Below are 16882 nucleotides of genomic sequence, written 5' to 3' on the forward strand. Positions count from 1 at the left end.
TCAGCCATGCATGGACGTCGGTATTCAGTTCCTCGTCATCGTCGAAGCGCTGTGTTGCAAGGCAGGCACACACAAGTGTCTCACAAGTGACGAACTTTACCCAAGTCTCGCCTCCTGTTACGACACGATCGAGAAGTGATTCACTGTTCGTGGTACGCCTCGAGAAATGTCAAAGTCGCTACCATGAGCTGCTTTTTGTAGTCTTCTGACAAGAGTTTTCGTATCCATTCCATATGGCGCAAAACTTGTGACAGCCTAGATCTTGCGTCACAACACCAAACAACAAAGTTAGTGAAATTTAGGAAACTCCAAAATTGTGGTAAATTTTGTGAATCTTTTCATCGATTTTCTCTACGAGTTGAGCATTAACGATGCTCGGCCGGCCACTTCGTGCTTCCTCGTGAACATTTGTGAGGCCATTTTTAAACATGATGCACCATTGTCTTACTCCGACTTCATTCATTACGTCGTTTCCACACACCGTTATAAAGTTCCCAATAAATTTCAATTGGCTTCATTTTTTTTGCGAACAAAAATATAATCACTAATCGCACTTCATAACTGGTGGGGTTTTCTATTGCCGCACATATTTTAAACATTCATGGTGAAAAAAATAGAGGCAATACGTGCCGTCAACGATTACAACCGGATGTGTAAGGATTCAGTAGACACTCCGACACCAAGATAGGGACACTAGCACTAACTCTCGCCGCGCAGCAGCGAAACGTAAATTAATTTCTGAATAGCCCTCGTATTATTATTGATGAAGAACTCATTCATCCAAATTTAACTATCTGAACCTCGATCTGCTTACGCAAATAAGACATCCAACAGAAAACCTGTATTACCTTTACATTCGGTTGTCACCTCGAAGAGAACATCTAAATCTAACATGCCCTTCGGATGCTCCTCTTCGTGCCTTTAAAATTTATTAGTGAATGCACAGGTTAAACTTAACACGAGCGCAACGTTTTGAAACATGCATATTTCAGTTTGAAATAACATACAAATATACAGCATTTGTTGAAATAACGTACAAACATACAACATTTGTTGAAATAACACAAAAACCAAAAATAATACACACACACACACAAATCTCAAATGTTTCAGATTTTAAATTACGTCTAAAGGGGCGTTTTTTAAACATTCTGTGGGTTATATTTATTTATTTATTAAATATTACGTTCTTCGCATTTAAACCATAAAATTCAGTTCAACAACAATATCGCAAAATAATTTTAAAATGAGCATATCTTTAGAAGAATTTCCGATACAGAGACTCACGCGCTGGAGATAAAAATGTTTTTTCTATACAACGTTGCCATGGCTCGCTTTGAAATTCTTGAGTTTGTTAATCAAATATTCATTAAAGCTTCACAAAATAAAAAATCGATTAAATCAAATTCCAAATTTCAAATTTGGTCTTCCACATGCCCCTATTCGTAGGAGGATTACGTCATTCAAAATTGGATGGCTCTATGTACCGTTGTTTTATCACCATTGCGAGAAATAGACATAAATTTATGCAGATTTTTCATTATTTAATTTTTTTTTTAAATATAACACAGGGCGATAATATTTTGTGGCAACAGTTTGAAAAGTGATTCGCCGTTTGTAGTGAAACGACGCAAAATCGAAGAACGAAAACAATAGTCCTTCAGGGACAAAGTCCCTTTGGACTAATAATAAAATATGACTTATATACGACGTATCATACGTCGAGGGAAAAAAATATCGATCAGCATTGCGCCGGAAGAAAACGTGTGAAATTCATTCATTGATGCGGTTTAAATTTGTAATGCATTTTCTGCTTCCTTACAGCGCCCTTTTGTGGTGTAATTGGAAGCATATCAGGCTAGCAATCAGGAGATTCAGAGTTCGAATCTCATCGGGCAATGCACATTTTTTACGTCTCCTCCTCTTAAATAAAATGCCTAATGCTCTTTGCAATTTTCCATTTTAAAGAAAGGGATAAGAAGTGTTTGTATATGCAAAGTAAATTTGATTATACATTCCGTAAGTTACTGCATAGTTTCGATAGACATATAAGGAATATAAAGACTGTAATCTAAAAGATGTAGAGCTTCAAAACCTACACGCAGGCCATGCGTAAGCACAGAACAGTATGGATCGAGAATTGCACTAAGCTTTACATCTCTTGATGAACTTTATCCTGTAATTTCGCAATTGGTAAACTTTCAAAGACTTGCAGCTAATATCAAGAATACAAAATAATCCACTTCAAACTCATAACGCTATAACTTATTTCATACATTTTTGTACCAAATTTTATAGTATAAGGTATTTCTCCTGCCTTCTTAGCATGCCTTCGTTGTGTAATGGTCAGCCCACTCGGCGCATATCGAGAGATCCGGGGTTCAAGTCCCGACGAGGGCACAGCTCATTTTTTATGTTTTCTGTTTCAAAATAAACCTAATGTCTCTAGAGTGGCGCCCGAACTAAAAAAGGTGATGGATGATGATTCTCCACCACCAGGATTTGGCGATTGGGTTCCCTAATCTCCAGTCGTCCTTTAAAAGGTTGGGCATATTAGCTATTTCTCGTCCGCCTTTTAAGCGTGCCTTCGTGATGTAATGGTTAGCACACTCGGCGCGTATTGAGAGGTCTGAGGTTCCAGTCCCGGCGAGGGCATTGCTCATTTTTCATCTCTCCTGCTTCGAAATAACCTAACGCCTCTACAATTGTTAACATTATATAAAAGCTCTTCCCCTTAAGAAAAGCTATTTCGTATTATATACCAGTCCCTGCCTAAGTCTCATGAGAATATTGCCCTTAATGAGTTTTTCTGATTACTGATATGAAAGTATTTAGTGACTCGTACCTTGTGCTGGGCCTGTATGACGTTGATGGGGATTGGAGAGGAAGGCCACTTCACAGAAGACGCCGGAACAGTTTCGCTATTCCAGATCACGACCACCTGGAAAAAAAGAAAAAAAAAAAGTGATGCGTTCTGTTTATCATATGAATAACATGTTATACCACATTTTGAAAATGTTACTCGCTATAAAGATTTGATTACCAAAACTATACAGCTAGTTGTCATTTCAATTATACATTTTCACAAATAAAACAGTTATGAAAAGATATTCTTTATACTTACGACAATACTTGTAATTTATAGGAGTGATCTATTAAATAAAACAGTTATGAAAAGATATTCTTTATACTTACGACAATATTTGTAATTTATAGGAGTGATCTATTTCAAACAGTGAAATTACGGAAAGAATTACTATCGTGGAATTAAAAACGCCGTTTGTAGTACGTAAAGTAAAGAAAAATATAATTCTCTTGCTTTATGTCGCGTTTTTCTTAAACCCGAATCAACCAACGGATTTTTCAAACAATTATGTTCACTGCATATCGTTATTTATCAAAAATGTCTATTTCTACTTTCATTTGAGCTCTATCGGCGGTATGTGTAACAGATTTCCTAACATGATCTCAGTCACGTTGATCTCTTTCTTTCCATCTTATAAAGGCCCTGAGTACCAGTCAGACGCTCTCACCGTGAAATAATTCAAATATCTCTGAGGTGATCACACGGATGCATTTTTGCCATAACGATAAGATACTTGACTGCTACGAAACAGACTCACGTTCGAAATGCACGGTTATTTATCATTTTTGACTTAAAATATCTCGCGGAATCACGAATACTGGAGGAGTTAAAGCAGCAAGAACCAACGTAATATTCATACATTTTCTGGACTAGTTTCGAAGGTTTAAGTATAGAACCTTCTTCTTCAGCTGCAGAAATGCCGAAAAGCAAATTTTATTTATCATCTTCACGGATACCGAGGACGTCGTAGAGCCACACTAACCCTTAATGCTAAAAAATGAGCGAGGGGATTTCTGGAATCTGCCACATCGATGACTTCCAGTGTAACAAGAACACTCATCTTCGCTCACCAGGGAACAAATGAAGAACAACGTCACACGCTGACAGCTTCAAGCAATGCAGTGCAACAAAGGGCATAGCTAGGCACGCATACGCATAGGCGCCACAGGCTACCACCAAAACTACCAGTCAAGTTAACACACAAGGCTCAAAAACATGGCAACAAGACGGATTCAATCGCGACGAGGAGTTACATCTCCAAATATCGCATTAAAATTGCTAGAAAGAGAGTGTGTTGCGGTTCCAAGGGTTCGCACCACGAAACAGTTCAAATAGTCAAGCAACTGCACAGCTGCACTTTTGCGATGGCGTTAAGATAATCGACTGCTATGAAATAGACCTACGCTCGACACCTTCAGAAGTCATTTACCACATTCAAGAACAACGGCGTAGCGCCACATTTCCCATCCGAGCTAATAGTGGCGACACGAGCAAACAGCAAAGACACCAAACAGCAAGCTAGATAACACCTGTGTCCGCCACAATCCTATTTAATACCAAACCCATCGCGAGTCGAACATGTTTGTAATATCATCACGCGATATTTTACGTGCCTTGCTAATTCACTAACATTCGTTCATGAACTTATAACAAATATGATGAATAATGGCTGACCATCACTCAAGACAATAATTTTCCGCCATCTTGCCTCAATTACTGTTCCTCAGATTGTCAATACAATCTACAAATTTTTATTAAGATTATCCAATAAAGTATTTTTGAATACGAAAAATTTTAAAACCTTTATTTCATTCTCATATGTATGTATATCAATCACAATTAATCCACACAGTGAGATATCCATTACAGTTATATGATTTTCAGGGAAAGATAATGCGCAGCTTCGATTTTCATTTTTAGAGCAAAAGCTACAGACTCTTCAAATAACATTACGAACAACAGGCATGGTTACAAGTAATTCAGATTTGAAATTTCGAACGAAAGCTGCATTTGACTAATAAGTATTTATTCCTTTATAAAGAAGTTGATATCTTTAACAAGATGCTAGATCTAACCTATGAGCAAAATATTTATTCAGTGGAGAACAGATTTACTGTGACATTTCTATTTTACTCGTTAACTAGTTAGTTACGTCTTTTTTTTTTTTTTTTTTTTCTTCTTTTGTCACTTAATCATCCTTAAGCAATAGAAATTATTAATAGTAAAGCTCCACATAGTAATAACATAACTGGTAACAACGTCGCATATGGCAACTGTTTTACACTTTTTAGTACCGAACTAGGATTTATAATTTGAAATATAGGGTACACGTTTATCACGCAGTCCATTCTTATAAATGACCTGAAAACCGCATAATATATACGAGTAAAAAATATATTATTATCAGAAGCACAGAAAAGTCAGCTACATGGAATCACAGTAAACGTTCTACAATATGGTAAATGCTAGGTTTATTTAGGTTAAAGGTGCAGATATTCATTATTAAATAGATATAACAGAGTTTTAGCAGGATTCAAAATATTAATTAGTGACCTTTTTAATCAAGATTAATACACAAATAAAAATAAACCATAAAATTCAATTCAACAGCAATATCCCAAAATAATTTAAAAAGAGCATATAAAATATCTCTCCCTCCTTCTTACATGCCTTCGTGGTGTAAGGGTCAGTACGCTCGGTGCGTATTCGAGAGGTCCGAGGTTCGAGTCCCGGCGAGGGCACTACATATTTTTCATGACTCCTGCTTCGAAATGGCCTAATGTCTTCACAAGCATATCCTTAGAATTTCCGATACACAGACTCGCGCGTTTTCGTTTTTTCCGCCTTACAGTGTTGCTACTGCTCGCTTTAATATCGTTGAATTGGTTAATCAATAATTCGTTAAACTTTTAAATAATTTTAAATAGATAATAAAAAAATTTCCAAATTTAGGCTTCCAGATGCCCATATTCAGGTGGAGGACTAAGTTATTCAAAATTTGATGTTTCTAGGTGCCGTTGCTTTATCACAGCGCGAGAAACATGCACACATTCATGCAGATTCTTCATAATTTAATTTTTTTAAATATAATGCAGGACTCTAATATTTGGTGGCATTAATTTGAAAAGTGAAATGCCGTTTATAGTGAACCAATGCAAAATGCCAAAAACGAAATGAATAGCCCTTCAGGGCAAATTGTCCCTTTGAGTTAAAAATAAAAAAATGCTCTGAAGGAGTTTTCACATTTCTAAAGCTATCTTAAACAGTCATCAAATAAATTTTAAAATTATTCTCCAACTACAGAATCCCACCACAGATGTCGAGACAGAAGCAAATAAATAAAACTGCCACAATAAATACTTAGAAATCCTTGCAATTATACGGATAATTTAATATGACTAATGAAATTGGATTACAAGGCGAGAAAGAAGACATAACCGCTGGGAGGGGGTTACCTTCCTAATTGAGTCTTGGAAGTTTCCTGAATGTTATTTAATTACACAGACGGTTAAAAGGTTTACGGGATATAAGAGGATATTTTTTATTTACATTTTATTTACTTTTTATTTACCGTTAATGAAGCATTCTTACACACTGCGACAGCTCCGTAAAATGGCCTTTCCTGCAAAAACAGTAATGATTCCATGCAGTATTAGGTTAATTTGAAATTTTCAAATACACTTAACTTTTGCGAATAGATTTTTAGATTAAAATCATGCATATGACCACAGATTTTAATTCAGCATATAAATGTATAAAGAATTTTCAGGAATAGTGACTACTAATTAGATAATTTTTTTTTAATTTGATGTAATTAGTCACTATTACTAGAATGGTGGTAGAATTCTATTATCAGTTGAAGATAAGTTTCAGCTAATTAACTTACAGTGGTTCCATTTTCCATAGACATCCAAACACTTGCAGTAAGAGTCTTTTTTTCTACTGAACTAGGTATACAGTGGATAAAATGTTACAGACATATTTTTTATATAATTAAGCATTCCCCTCCATCCCCCCAGTTTTCCAGCTATGTCAAAAAAGCCAGAATGTTTATCTCGATGAGAAATAGTTATCACTGTGATTAATGTCAAAATGAGTAAGACAAAAATTCTAAGCGATTCTGAACGACGTACGATCTTGGGTACATGAAGACTGGTTTCCAACATCTGTGAAACAGTTAATTCTCTTAACTTTTCTCGAAACCAGTCTCTCGTGCGTTTATAGAATGGCAATAGAGCATTCCAGGCAATTCTGGTCATAAGTGATCTAAAGAGGTGAAATCTGGCACGAATCATCCGCATTAATAGAAGGGTAGCAAGCAACGCAACAACTTCGAGATCAGTACAATTCAGATGCATCACAAAGCATATTTAAATGGTACTACGAGCGAAACAAATTTAACCCTCTGTAACTGTCTGTCCTTTGTGGGGGATATAGGTCTAGCACATCATTTAAATTTCCCTTCAGAAAACGTTTTGGCAAAATTGTTTTTGTTTCTTAAGTGTGGGATCTGTGGTTGAACATTTAAGAAATCAATAGAGTTTTATTCAAAATCAGTATATAATAACTAAGGTGTTTTTTCATGACATCTAACGTTAAATTAAATTTTATATTTCCACACTTCTTTTTCAAGTTATCTTTTCCACTTGTCTCACACATGATGAATAAGATTGAGGACAGACTTCTGAACAAGCATGGAAGCAATTTGAACTCCGAGTCATACTCTTCAAACCAATTTGAAATCAATCGTGCAAGCGACAAGGCGCCTCTTGTCCTGTTGAAAATGACATTCTGCATTAGGGAACATAGCAACCACAAACGAGTGTGCGTAATTGGCAACGATACTGAGGTAAAGCAATGTAGCTGAGAGCTGTTTCCAGGCACATCAAGCGATCCCTATATTCCATGAAAATATTCCCCAGACTGTAATTTCAGATCTCCCGGCTGAAGAGGCAGGAGACATGTATGAATCCGTTACGTTTGCGCCGTTGTATCCATTTGTATTAACACTGTCATCTGCCTGATGGAGCAAAAAATTCGTCGGATCAAGCAACACTTTTCTAATCGTCAGGGGACCAGTTTTGTTGCTCCTGCGACCAAAGCAAGCGCACTTTTTATTTATCAGTGACAGCTTAGGTTCTTCTGCTGTAAAATCCTTTCGTTGCAAAGTCAACTGTGTGATGAAAAATATGCCACTGTAAAATTTAAAATTATATTTAAAAAAATCTGATGTGTACACCACGACTTCTTTGTATTGGAATATTAAATTATACGCATTTTTTCTTGCATTTCATTTAAACTTATTGGATTGAATTAAATCTACTTCGCCGACAGCGCATAAACCACAATAGAATAAATGCATTCTTTAAAATTCACTCTAGTACTTGTTTACGATAGCGACACTCCGGCGCTAGATTCACTTAACAGTATTATATTTCGTTCATATTATAACTCATAATGCACAACATTTATATCATTTAAAGAATAGAATTATCTAATCGTTGCCACAAGTTCTATTCAAATACTATAATAAAGCTAGAATGACGTATAAAAGAAATTAAGCAAACAAAACAAAAAAAGAAACAGTTTTTCACAGACGATTGAGTATTTCTCATTTAATTAATTCAGTTCTCACTTCACGAGAAGGCAAAAATATATAAGAACTCAAAATATCTATATTAAAAATTACGAAGTAAATCTTAAACGCTTATTTCCTCGAAAAAATTCCAGAACGGATTAAGCATGATTTAAATAATAAATGAAGGCGTTAGCTTTGTTGTTGCGAAGCTAAGTTTCTCTAGATTGGCAACAAATCCACTAGTCTCCTGTTTCAAATGTAAACATCAATGGCCGCCATTAAAAAAGGCTTAGCGGCAATTAAACAACTTTAAAATTGCTGATAATTCTAAAAATATTGCACGCAGATTTACTAAAGGCATAAAATCCTTAACCGGAAGATAAAAACAACATAATTCAATCATTTTTAAAGCAAAAAATGTACAATTTACCAACATATAAGAGTAAAAAAACTGAGATCACTGAGCCGGGTAACAGAGTGGATATATATATAAATATATTTATATACGTTTGGTGCAGCCGATTGCAACCAAAATACGAGGTGCACATCTACATGTTATAGCAGTCCTATATACAAAATTTCAACGTTCTGAGGCTACTCGTTTTTGAGTTATGCGAGATACGTACGTACGCACGAACGTACGTACATACGTTCGTACAGATGCCACGAAAAATTCTCTTCAGAATTAATTTTAAAGCAGTTTTATAATTTTTTTGAAGGAAAAGAGTCTTTTATTCTGTCCTTACGTACAGATATCACGCAAAGACATAGCATTCGATATGCATTCGATAGCGGTCAAAATGGATATTTTCGTTGAAATATGCTGCCTGAAACTTTTCGCGATTACAATACTTCCTTTTTAACTTTGTACAAGGAAGTAAAAGGCAAACTTATTTTGGCTTAGATTTTCAATTTATCGATTTCAAGGTGGATCAGAAACAGGTCTCTCTTCTTGAGGAGCTAAAAAATTCTTCCTCTTCTTTTTTCCCTTTTGGCTAAACATTTTTTGAAGAAATATCTGAGCGGTAAGTTGGACTTAAAGGATGTCCTCTCCGGGTGGACGACTGATTGAAAGAGTTAAATTTATTCTGGCTTCGGCATTCTCTTAGTTTTTAAATTAAAATTTCAAACTGATTCGCTTTAACTAACTAGCATTACAGAAATGCCGTGTAACGATAGGGTTGCTCGTTTGCAACAATGAATAACATAATGAAAAACATCACCAAAAAATGAATCCAAACTCACCCTGGCGGCATTGGCGGACTTGGCGACTGTCTTGACAAGTCGCAACAAGGGCGATGAGTGCGCAGAAGAGGCAGCCATGGACACGTAAATGACGGCGGTGAACTTGGGATGGGGCGTAACCCCGAGATGATTCAGGTAGAAAGGGAAATCCCGCAAGACGTCGGAAAATTGGGGCAGAGTGGGCAGAGCCCCAGGGTGACTGTTCCATACATATGAGCTCCGCTGGAGAGGTATTTTGACTCGTTCCCTGATGATCTAGAAGAAAAGAAAATTTGCAATATTCAATAAAATGATAATACAAACAGTGCAGTCAATTTTACAACATTTAAAAATGAAAAGAGAGAACCTGATTAAAATATCGCTTTTTCAGCTATAGAAGATTCTCGAGATCAATTCCAATTGATAAATTTTTATAAGCGATTTTACTTATGACTGGTTTTTAGACATAACTGTATAAATTAAAATATTTAAATGAACAAAATGAATGACTGTAACAGTTTTAATGCATAATTCCAGCAGATAAGAGAGAATTTAAATTTGTATTTTACACACATGTGGGTGTTCTTCGATAGAACATTTTTAAAAGAATCAATAAAAACAATTCTTCACTGTCATTCGTATAAAGAGACAATTTCCAATTCGAAAAAAATATAATCATACATAAAGAAGCATGTTTTTATAAACTAATTATTAATAAATGAGATTTACAGCCATTCTCCATATCAAAGAAAATTTATTAAAATCCGATGCAAACATATCATTTATACAAATCTCTTAACACCACCCCAATTATTATAGCCCACTAGTGGCCCGAACAGTAAAGTCGCTGAACACTTGGAATTCGGTTCAGTGTTAAAATCTCGGCAAACGGGCTGGCTACATGGTCATTTTCGTGGTTTTCCCCATGTGTAACGTGTCTACGAGCAAGTTTCCCTTAGAAATTCTTCCATGAAAGCATCCTTTCTCTTAGGCAGAGAGCCCTTGCCAGCTTTGCCATATTTAAATAAAGCAAATCCAAACCAAATCATACCAACTATGACACATATTTAGCGAGACATAGATAAACATAATAAATAGTATAGGTTTTTTTTTTTGGGGGGGAATGTAATCGGACGATAGTAACGGAAGATTAAACATATATCACGTACCTTTCCCCTTCATTTAACGTTGACTGATTTATGCTTTCAGGTTTCGCCCTATTTCTGAAGTTTTCTAAATACATGCATGTAATACAAATTTTTGTGTGGTGAACTATAAAATAATGACAGACCCGGTGTATAAAGTTACAGTCACAGACAGATGGTACAACTCTTTTATTTTTGCGTAACATTTTTGAAATAAATACACACAGCTAAACTGGAAGAAGACGAGCATCCATGCTTCAATTATTACATGCGTGATTTTAATATATTTACAATAATATAACTGTAATAAGAAAGAGGAGCTGCGGTTTATATGTTAGTAGACAGATAAGCATGAGAAAAATGCTTAGATTACGATATGGATGCTACATTAAGAACAGCAAATTTTACGCCGTCACTTTGTTTCTATTGGTTCATAAAGACTTTTGGCTTACGAATTCATCATCATTATTGGATAAAAGACTTTAGTTTCACTTTTGGCATTACATAAATACATGCGTCATTTAGTGTTATATAAGAATCGCATGAAAAGGATTAATTTTGAAATGACGCAGTTGAGAAGTATTTATTATAAGCAAGTTACTATTTCAAGGACAGAAAGGAAATTTATGGAGCTATTAAAAATTAAAGTTATGAGGTATTTTCTCCCTCCTTCCTGCATGCCTTCGTGGTGTAACGGTAACACACTCGTGGTGTATTCGCGAGGTACAGGTTCGAGTCCCGTCTATGAGATTGTGTTCGCGCTTTATGTAAATTTTGATTTTGTTCTCTGCAAGAGGGCGCCAGCGAGCGCCGAACTATATCTGTTATACCAACTTGTTCTTCTCACGGCCAATAAACGCAATAACGAACGTTCATGCCTACTTTCCATCCACTTTACACATTGCTCATTTCTCATGCCTCATGTTTCAAAAATCCTAATAACTCTACAAAGTTAGAGTTACCTTGTATGTAGATATCAATTTTTTTAAAAGCATCTAAAGCCATGACATTTGCCAAGTCGCGCGATTGCTTTAAACAAAAAGCAACAGGCGAACGTAACTTAATATAAAAAGATTCCAAATTGGAAAAAGTAGAATACAGTTTTAAAGCCAACTAATATTTCCTTTGAAATATATATGCAAATATTCATGTAAAAATTTAACTTTTTTAACACTTCTTAGGAAACTTCTTCATGATGTGTACTGCATTTTGTTCGCCGATTGCCTGTCTTAATATTCTGAAACTTTAATGTAAATCTCTTCGAAGTATTAGACCAGGTGCTCTCAACGGGGTCTGTATAGATTCCTTGAGGGTTGATAGAATTTTAAAGCGACTGACTCAATGATAATCAAGGGGTCGATAGCCAAATATGCACCGGCAATGGATAGCCATAAGTACAATCTCATTGATTAAAAATATTCATAAAATTCATAATTAATTCATTATATTAATGTAAAGTTATACGATACAGTAAGGAGACATCACATAAAATAAATATAAGGCAAAAATATACTAAAATGTGATGCAAGAAGAGTTGATTGCATTGAAAGTTGATATTCAAGCACGTCTTACTCGAAACACATGAATAAGCTAAGTTTAGAATTTAAAAGTCACCACAGAGAAATATCCCCAAATTAAAAACTGTTACATCTTTCCCTTCTTATCTAACGGAAGCAGGCTTTAGTCAGGTCAACAATTTACTACAGAAAACGAAAAACAGTTTGAATATTTTCGAGTAAGGCGATTTAAGAATTAAGTACAGCAATTTTATTCCAAATATTAAAAACAATTATAATTAATACATCAAGCGTAGTCAGTACATTAATTAAAACTGTAATTTTGTGAAATTAGAATCTACGATTTTTTCCTAAGAATTTGTTTATATTTTTAAAATTAAAAATAATAATATAAAAAAATATAAAACATAAAAATAAGTTTAAAAAACTAGTTTTTAAAAAATCTTTCTTCATACTTTTAGACTAATTTCTATCTTTAAGTTATTTATGTGCAATTATTTGTAAGAGAAAACTGTACAAGAGTAGATGAAGAAAACCATTCTTTTAAATGGAGGGAACGACGCAAGATAAAGGTTGAGAATCCTGCATTAGACTATAGTTCTTAGAAATTCTCAAATTACATTTTTTTAACTTCCTGTGTCTAATATTTAGACTAAGAAAGGCTAATATTCATCATATAAATACATAACATCAATTTGAGAAAATCCAGGAACCGATTCCCGTAGTTCTACGGCTAGTTGATTCAGTAATACAGTACAGAACGGACACTATGCCAGAAAACACACACTATACTAGGTAACCTCCAGAACATTTCTATCAAAGAGTACTTTGGCTACGGCTATCCAATTCCCATCTCTCCATAAACTTCCCAATCGATATCAAACAAAGATGAGAATTAGACGGTCTCAACCGAAGTACTTACCGGATTTGAATGGCAGCGATTATTCCCTGCAGGGAATTCCTAGAGGGGAGATTTCTCAAGATAAACAACCGAAGTCCACACGAAGCAGAAGAAATATAATCTCAACAGAGAAAAATTTTGCCGAATTGGGTGAAAATGGAGATATTAATTAACAGAAAACGGATTATATATTCAAAACGATGGTTAATTAATTGATTAACACAAAATAAAAACATTTACGTCTCCAATTAACATAAAAATTTAGATTCAATTCTCAGAAAGAAATAACAGCAGGATTATTTTTTGAAATTTATTACTCCAATACGTTAAATGCAACAGTAAAAAAATTACCTCGTAGACAAGAGATTCATGCCGTTTAGTTTCGACAATGCATAAAAGTACGCCAGGACTCTCAACCACATGTCATCAGCAAGAAATAATGTAAAATCGTGTTAATTTCTTTTGAAAATAACAAGACGAGAATAATGAATAATAAGGGGAAATAATTTCTAATTTCATACGCAATTTAAGTCGAACAGAAAACTACTCTACTTTACTATTCTAGTAAAAAAATCTGCATAAAAGAAGAGAAAAATGTTTTTTTTCCCCCCTCTCCGCTAGACTAAATTCAGAACTAAATGAAAAAATATTTTACATAATTTAAACGTTCTAAGGTATTTCTCCTACTTTCTTAGCGTGCCTTCGTGGTGTAGTATTTCTGCACGCTGGGCCGGTATTCCAGAGGTCCGCGGGTCGATTCCCGGCGAAGGCGGTTGATACTTTTTCATCTTATCTGCTTTCAAAAATATCCTAATGCCTTTACAACTTTTAACCCTGTTTTATAAATCATTACGAAAACATTATTTTTTAATCAATACGAACAATGATATTATCGATGTTTCATTACATCAGTAGATAATAGAGTACCTCGACTAAATCTTACTATAAATATATATAGAAAGAGCATTTTTGTGTAACAACTAATACCAATGGACACAATAAAATAAAACTCTAAACGAGCACAGCTTGCTTCATACGAATCCCATTACATTATTATTATCATATAAATCCTATCATACGAATCCCATTACACTAGAATAAACTGATCTGCAAAGATGTTCAATTAGTATAGTTTCGTTCATAAGATGAAAACAAAAATTTTGAAGATAATAAAAAGTACACCAAAAAAAGAAGGGAAAAACATTAACAAACAAAAAATATAATTTAAAGAATTCATAAACTAAACGCAACAAAAATAAACAGGAACATAAAACTCGACGGAGGAAAATAAACAAAAAAGTACAAAATCCTCTCTTCAATTTAAAAGCAAGCTTTTCATAAACTATTTTCTTCGCAAACTGATGCATATATATATTCTTTATTTATCTGAGAGAGAAGAGGAAGATAGGCAGGGAAGATTAAAATTAAAAAGCCAGGCATTGAGTTAAAAATCTCCAGAGGGTATTTCGAGATTCCCGCATTCTGATGCAAAAGAGGAAGAATTCTTGATAAATTTTAAAGCAAGCTTAACAGTAATATCTTCATTTTGAGTTTCTGAATATATTCATAAGTCGACGGGGAGACAGGAGAAAAAGCCGCTTTCGACGTAGCGTCAACCGCAGAATATTTTATCAGACAACGCTCAGAGGTTTCGATCTAAAGTGGATTGGATGCCATCGTAAATATTTAGTTAGCGTTATTTAATGCCGTGTATTTGAAACGATCAATTATAAAGGAGGTTAGAAGATGAAAATTTCGCTTTTCGGTGAATTTTTAAAATAAACGCATATTTTTCTCTTCCTATTCCGAAGGGGAAAGAAGGGAAAAAGCGTATTTTCTTTCCATAATATAATCATTTTTAGTTATTGAAAGTTAAGCAACCACTTTTTGTCGCAATCTTCCGTAAATGTATGATTTTTCTCGCTCCAGTAAAGTTAAAGCAATAGAGACATTTAAAGACAAAAGTATGGAGTATGCACTGCATTTAAAGATTAAAGTATGGAATGGTAAAACAAACCAAGGTTTTTTTAAGCCTTATATAACTAGAAAAACATACCGTTTATGTTAGTAAATCCAGCATCAAACACTTGAAAGGCAAAATATTTAACAAGATTTCATCTGTCTCTTTATATATTTATATATATATAAATTTATCTACCTATGTATATATACAGGGTGATTCGCTACCAGACCGACAAACTTGAATGTGTAGGAGGCGACTCGGAATCACTTATGAATGCAGGATCAATGACGTAGTTGAGAGCTTTGGTGTAAAAAAGCAGAGAGAGGAAAAAAAAAAAAAAAAAAAAAAAAAAAAAAAAAAAAAAAAAAAAAACACAAACAGCAACACGTTAATGAGATAGAAAACATTTTATTGAAAGGTGACAACAAGTGTTTGAAGTTACTACCAGAAGTCGTCTGGCAGCCTGAAAGCGATGCTAAACGGAATTCCTTAATTTCTGGAATATTCTTGAAATGTCACTTATCTTCCTGGCAGCGAGCGACGAGGTCTTCCAACTGAAGGAACGGGCGTCTCATACACCAAACTTTTCATGTGACCCCAGAAGAAGAAGTCCATGCATGATAAGTTCGGTGTAGGTATAATGTGGTACCAGCATGACTGGGCTCTTCCACATTACACGATTGACGTCCGCCGACACCTCGACGTAACCTTTGGACAGCGGTGGATAGGTCGTGGTGGCACGGTTATTTGGCCTGCCAGATCACCCCACCTATTATGAATGGACTTCTTCTTCTGCGAACACATAAAGAGTTTGGTGCACAAGATGCCCGTTCCTACAATTGAAGACCTCGTCGTTCGAATATCTGTAGTTGCAAGAAAGATACGTGACATGCCAGGAATCTCCCAGAACGTAAGGAATTCCATGCAGCGCCACTGCTAGACCTGCCAGACGACTTCTGGTCGTAATTTCGAACCCCTGTTGTAGTACAACCTTTCAGTAAAATGTTTTCTCTCCCATTAATGTGTTGCTATTTCTTTCCCCCCCCCCTGCTTCTTTGCACCATAGCTCGGAACAACGGCATTTGCAACAATGCATTCCTATGTGATTCGGAATTGTCGTTGTACCCCTTACACACCCTGCAAGTTTGTCGGTCTGGTAGCGAATCACCTTGTATACATAAAAATTATTTACTAATGGATTATTAAGTATATTATCTTTCATAGATGATATTTTATTTCGGTGTAGGTAACTTAATATTAGAAGAGCCTGAATAGGGAATCCAACAATTCAATTTTAAATCATGGCAGAGAAAACTGCTGCGTATATTACTGGTTCGGTTTGGTTTATTTTATTATGGAGAAGCACACTAGTTATCTGCCCAAGGAGAGGAATGCATTCGTAGAGGACTTTCTAAGGCAAACTGGATAGTATATATGTTACAAATTTGGAAAACCACGAAACGTTAATGCAGCTCGTTCGCCTGGATTCGAACCCTGTTCAAAACTACCAGTGGCTCAGCGATTTTACCCCTAGGCCGCTGGTAAGCATTGTAGATCACTAGAAATAGGGATAGAATTCTGGAAGAAGCACGTCCAGCTTGGTAGTTAAACATAATTTATTTTTTGATGACGAACTTATAAGCACTATCTTCTTAACTAGTAGAACACTAGGGATGCTAAAAGCGCCC

At 35.1% G+C, this 16882-nt stretch overlaps 1 protein-coding gene across 1 annotated transcript in view; it reads right to left on the bottom strand.

Moving 5' to 3' along the window:
* ttv (exostosin glycosyltransferase 1 ttv) overlaps positions 1–16882 on the bottom strand; it is a 491560-nt gene that overhangs the window by 35003 nt on the left and 439675 nt on the right. The window contains exons 4-5 of the mRNA XM_035355768.2: positions 9690–9944; positions 2846–2941 (exon numbers count right to left, since the gene is read on the bottom strand). Coding sequence (XP_035211659.1) covers positions 2846–2941; positions 9690–9944 — 351 coding nt within the window. The remainder of the gene's footprint in view (positions 1–2845; positions 2942–9689; positions 9945–16882) is intronic.

Source organism: Stegodyphus dumicola, chromosome 7 (genome assembly GCF_044657685.1).
Source record: "Stegodyphus dumicola isolate Sdum_Otavi_A_Nest chromosome 7, ASM4465768v1".
Taxonomy (NCBI): Eukaryota; Metazoa; Arthropoda; class Arachnida; order Araneae; family Eresidae; genus Stegodyphus; species Stegodyphus dumicola.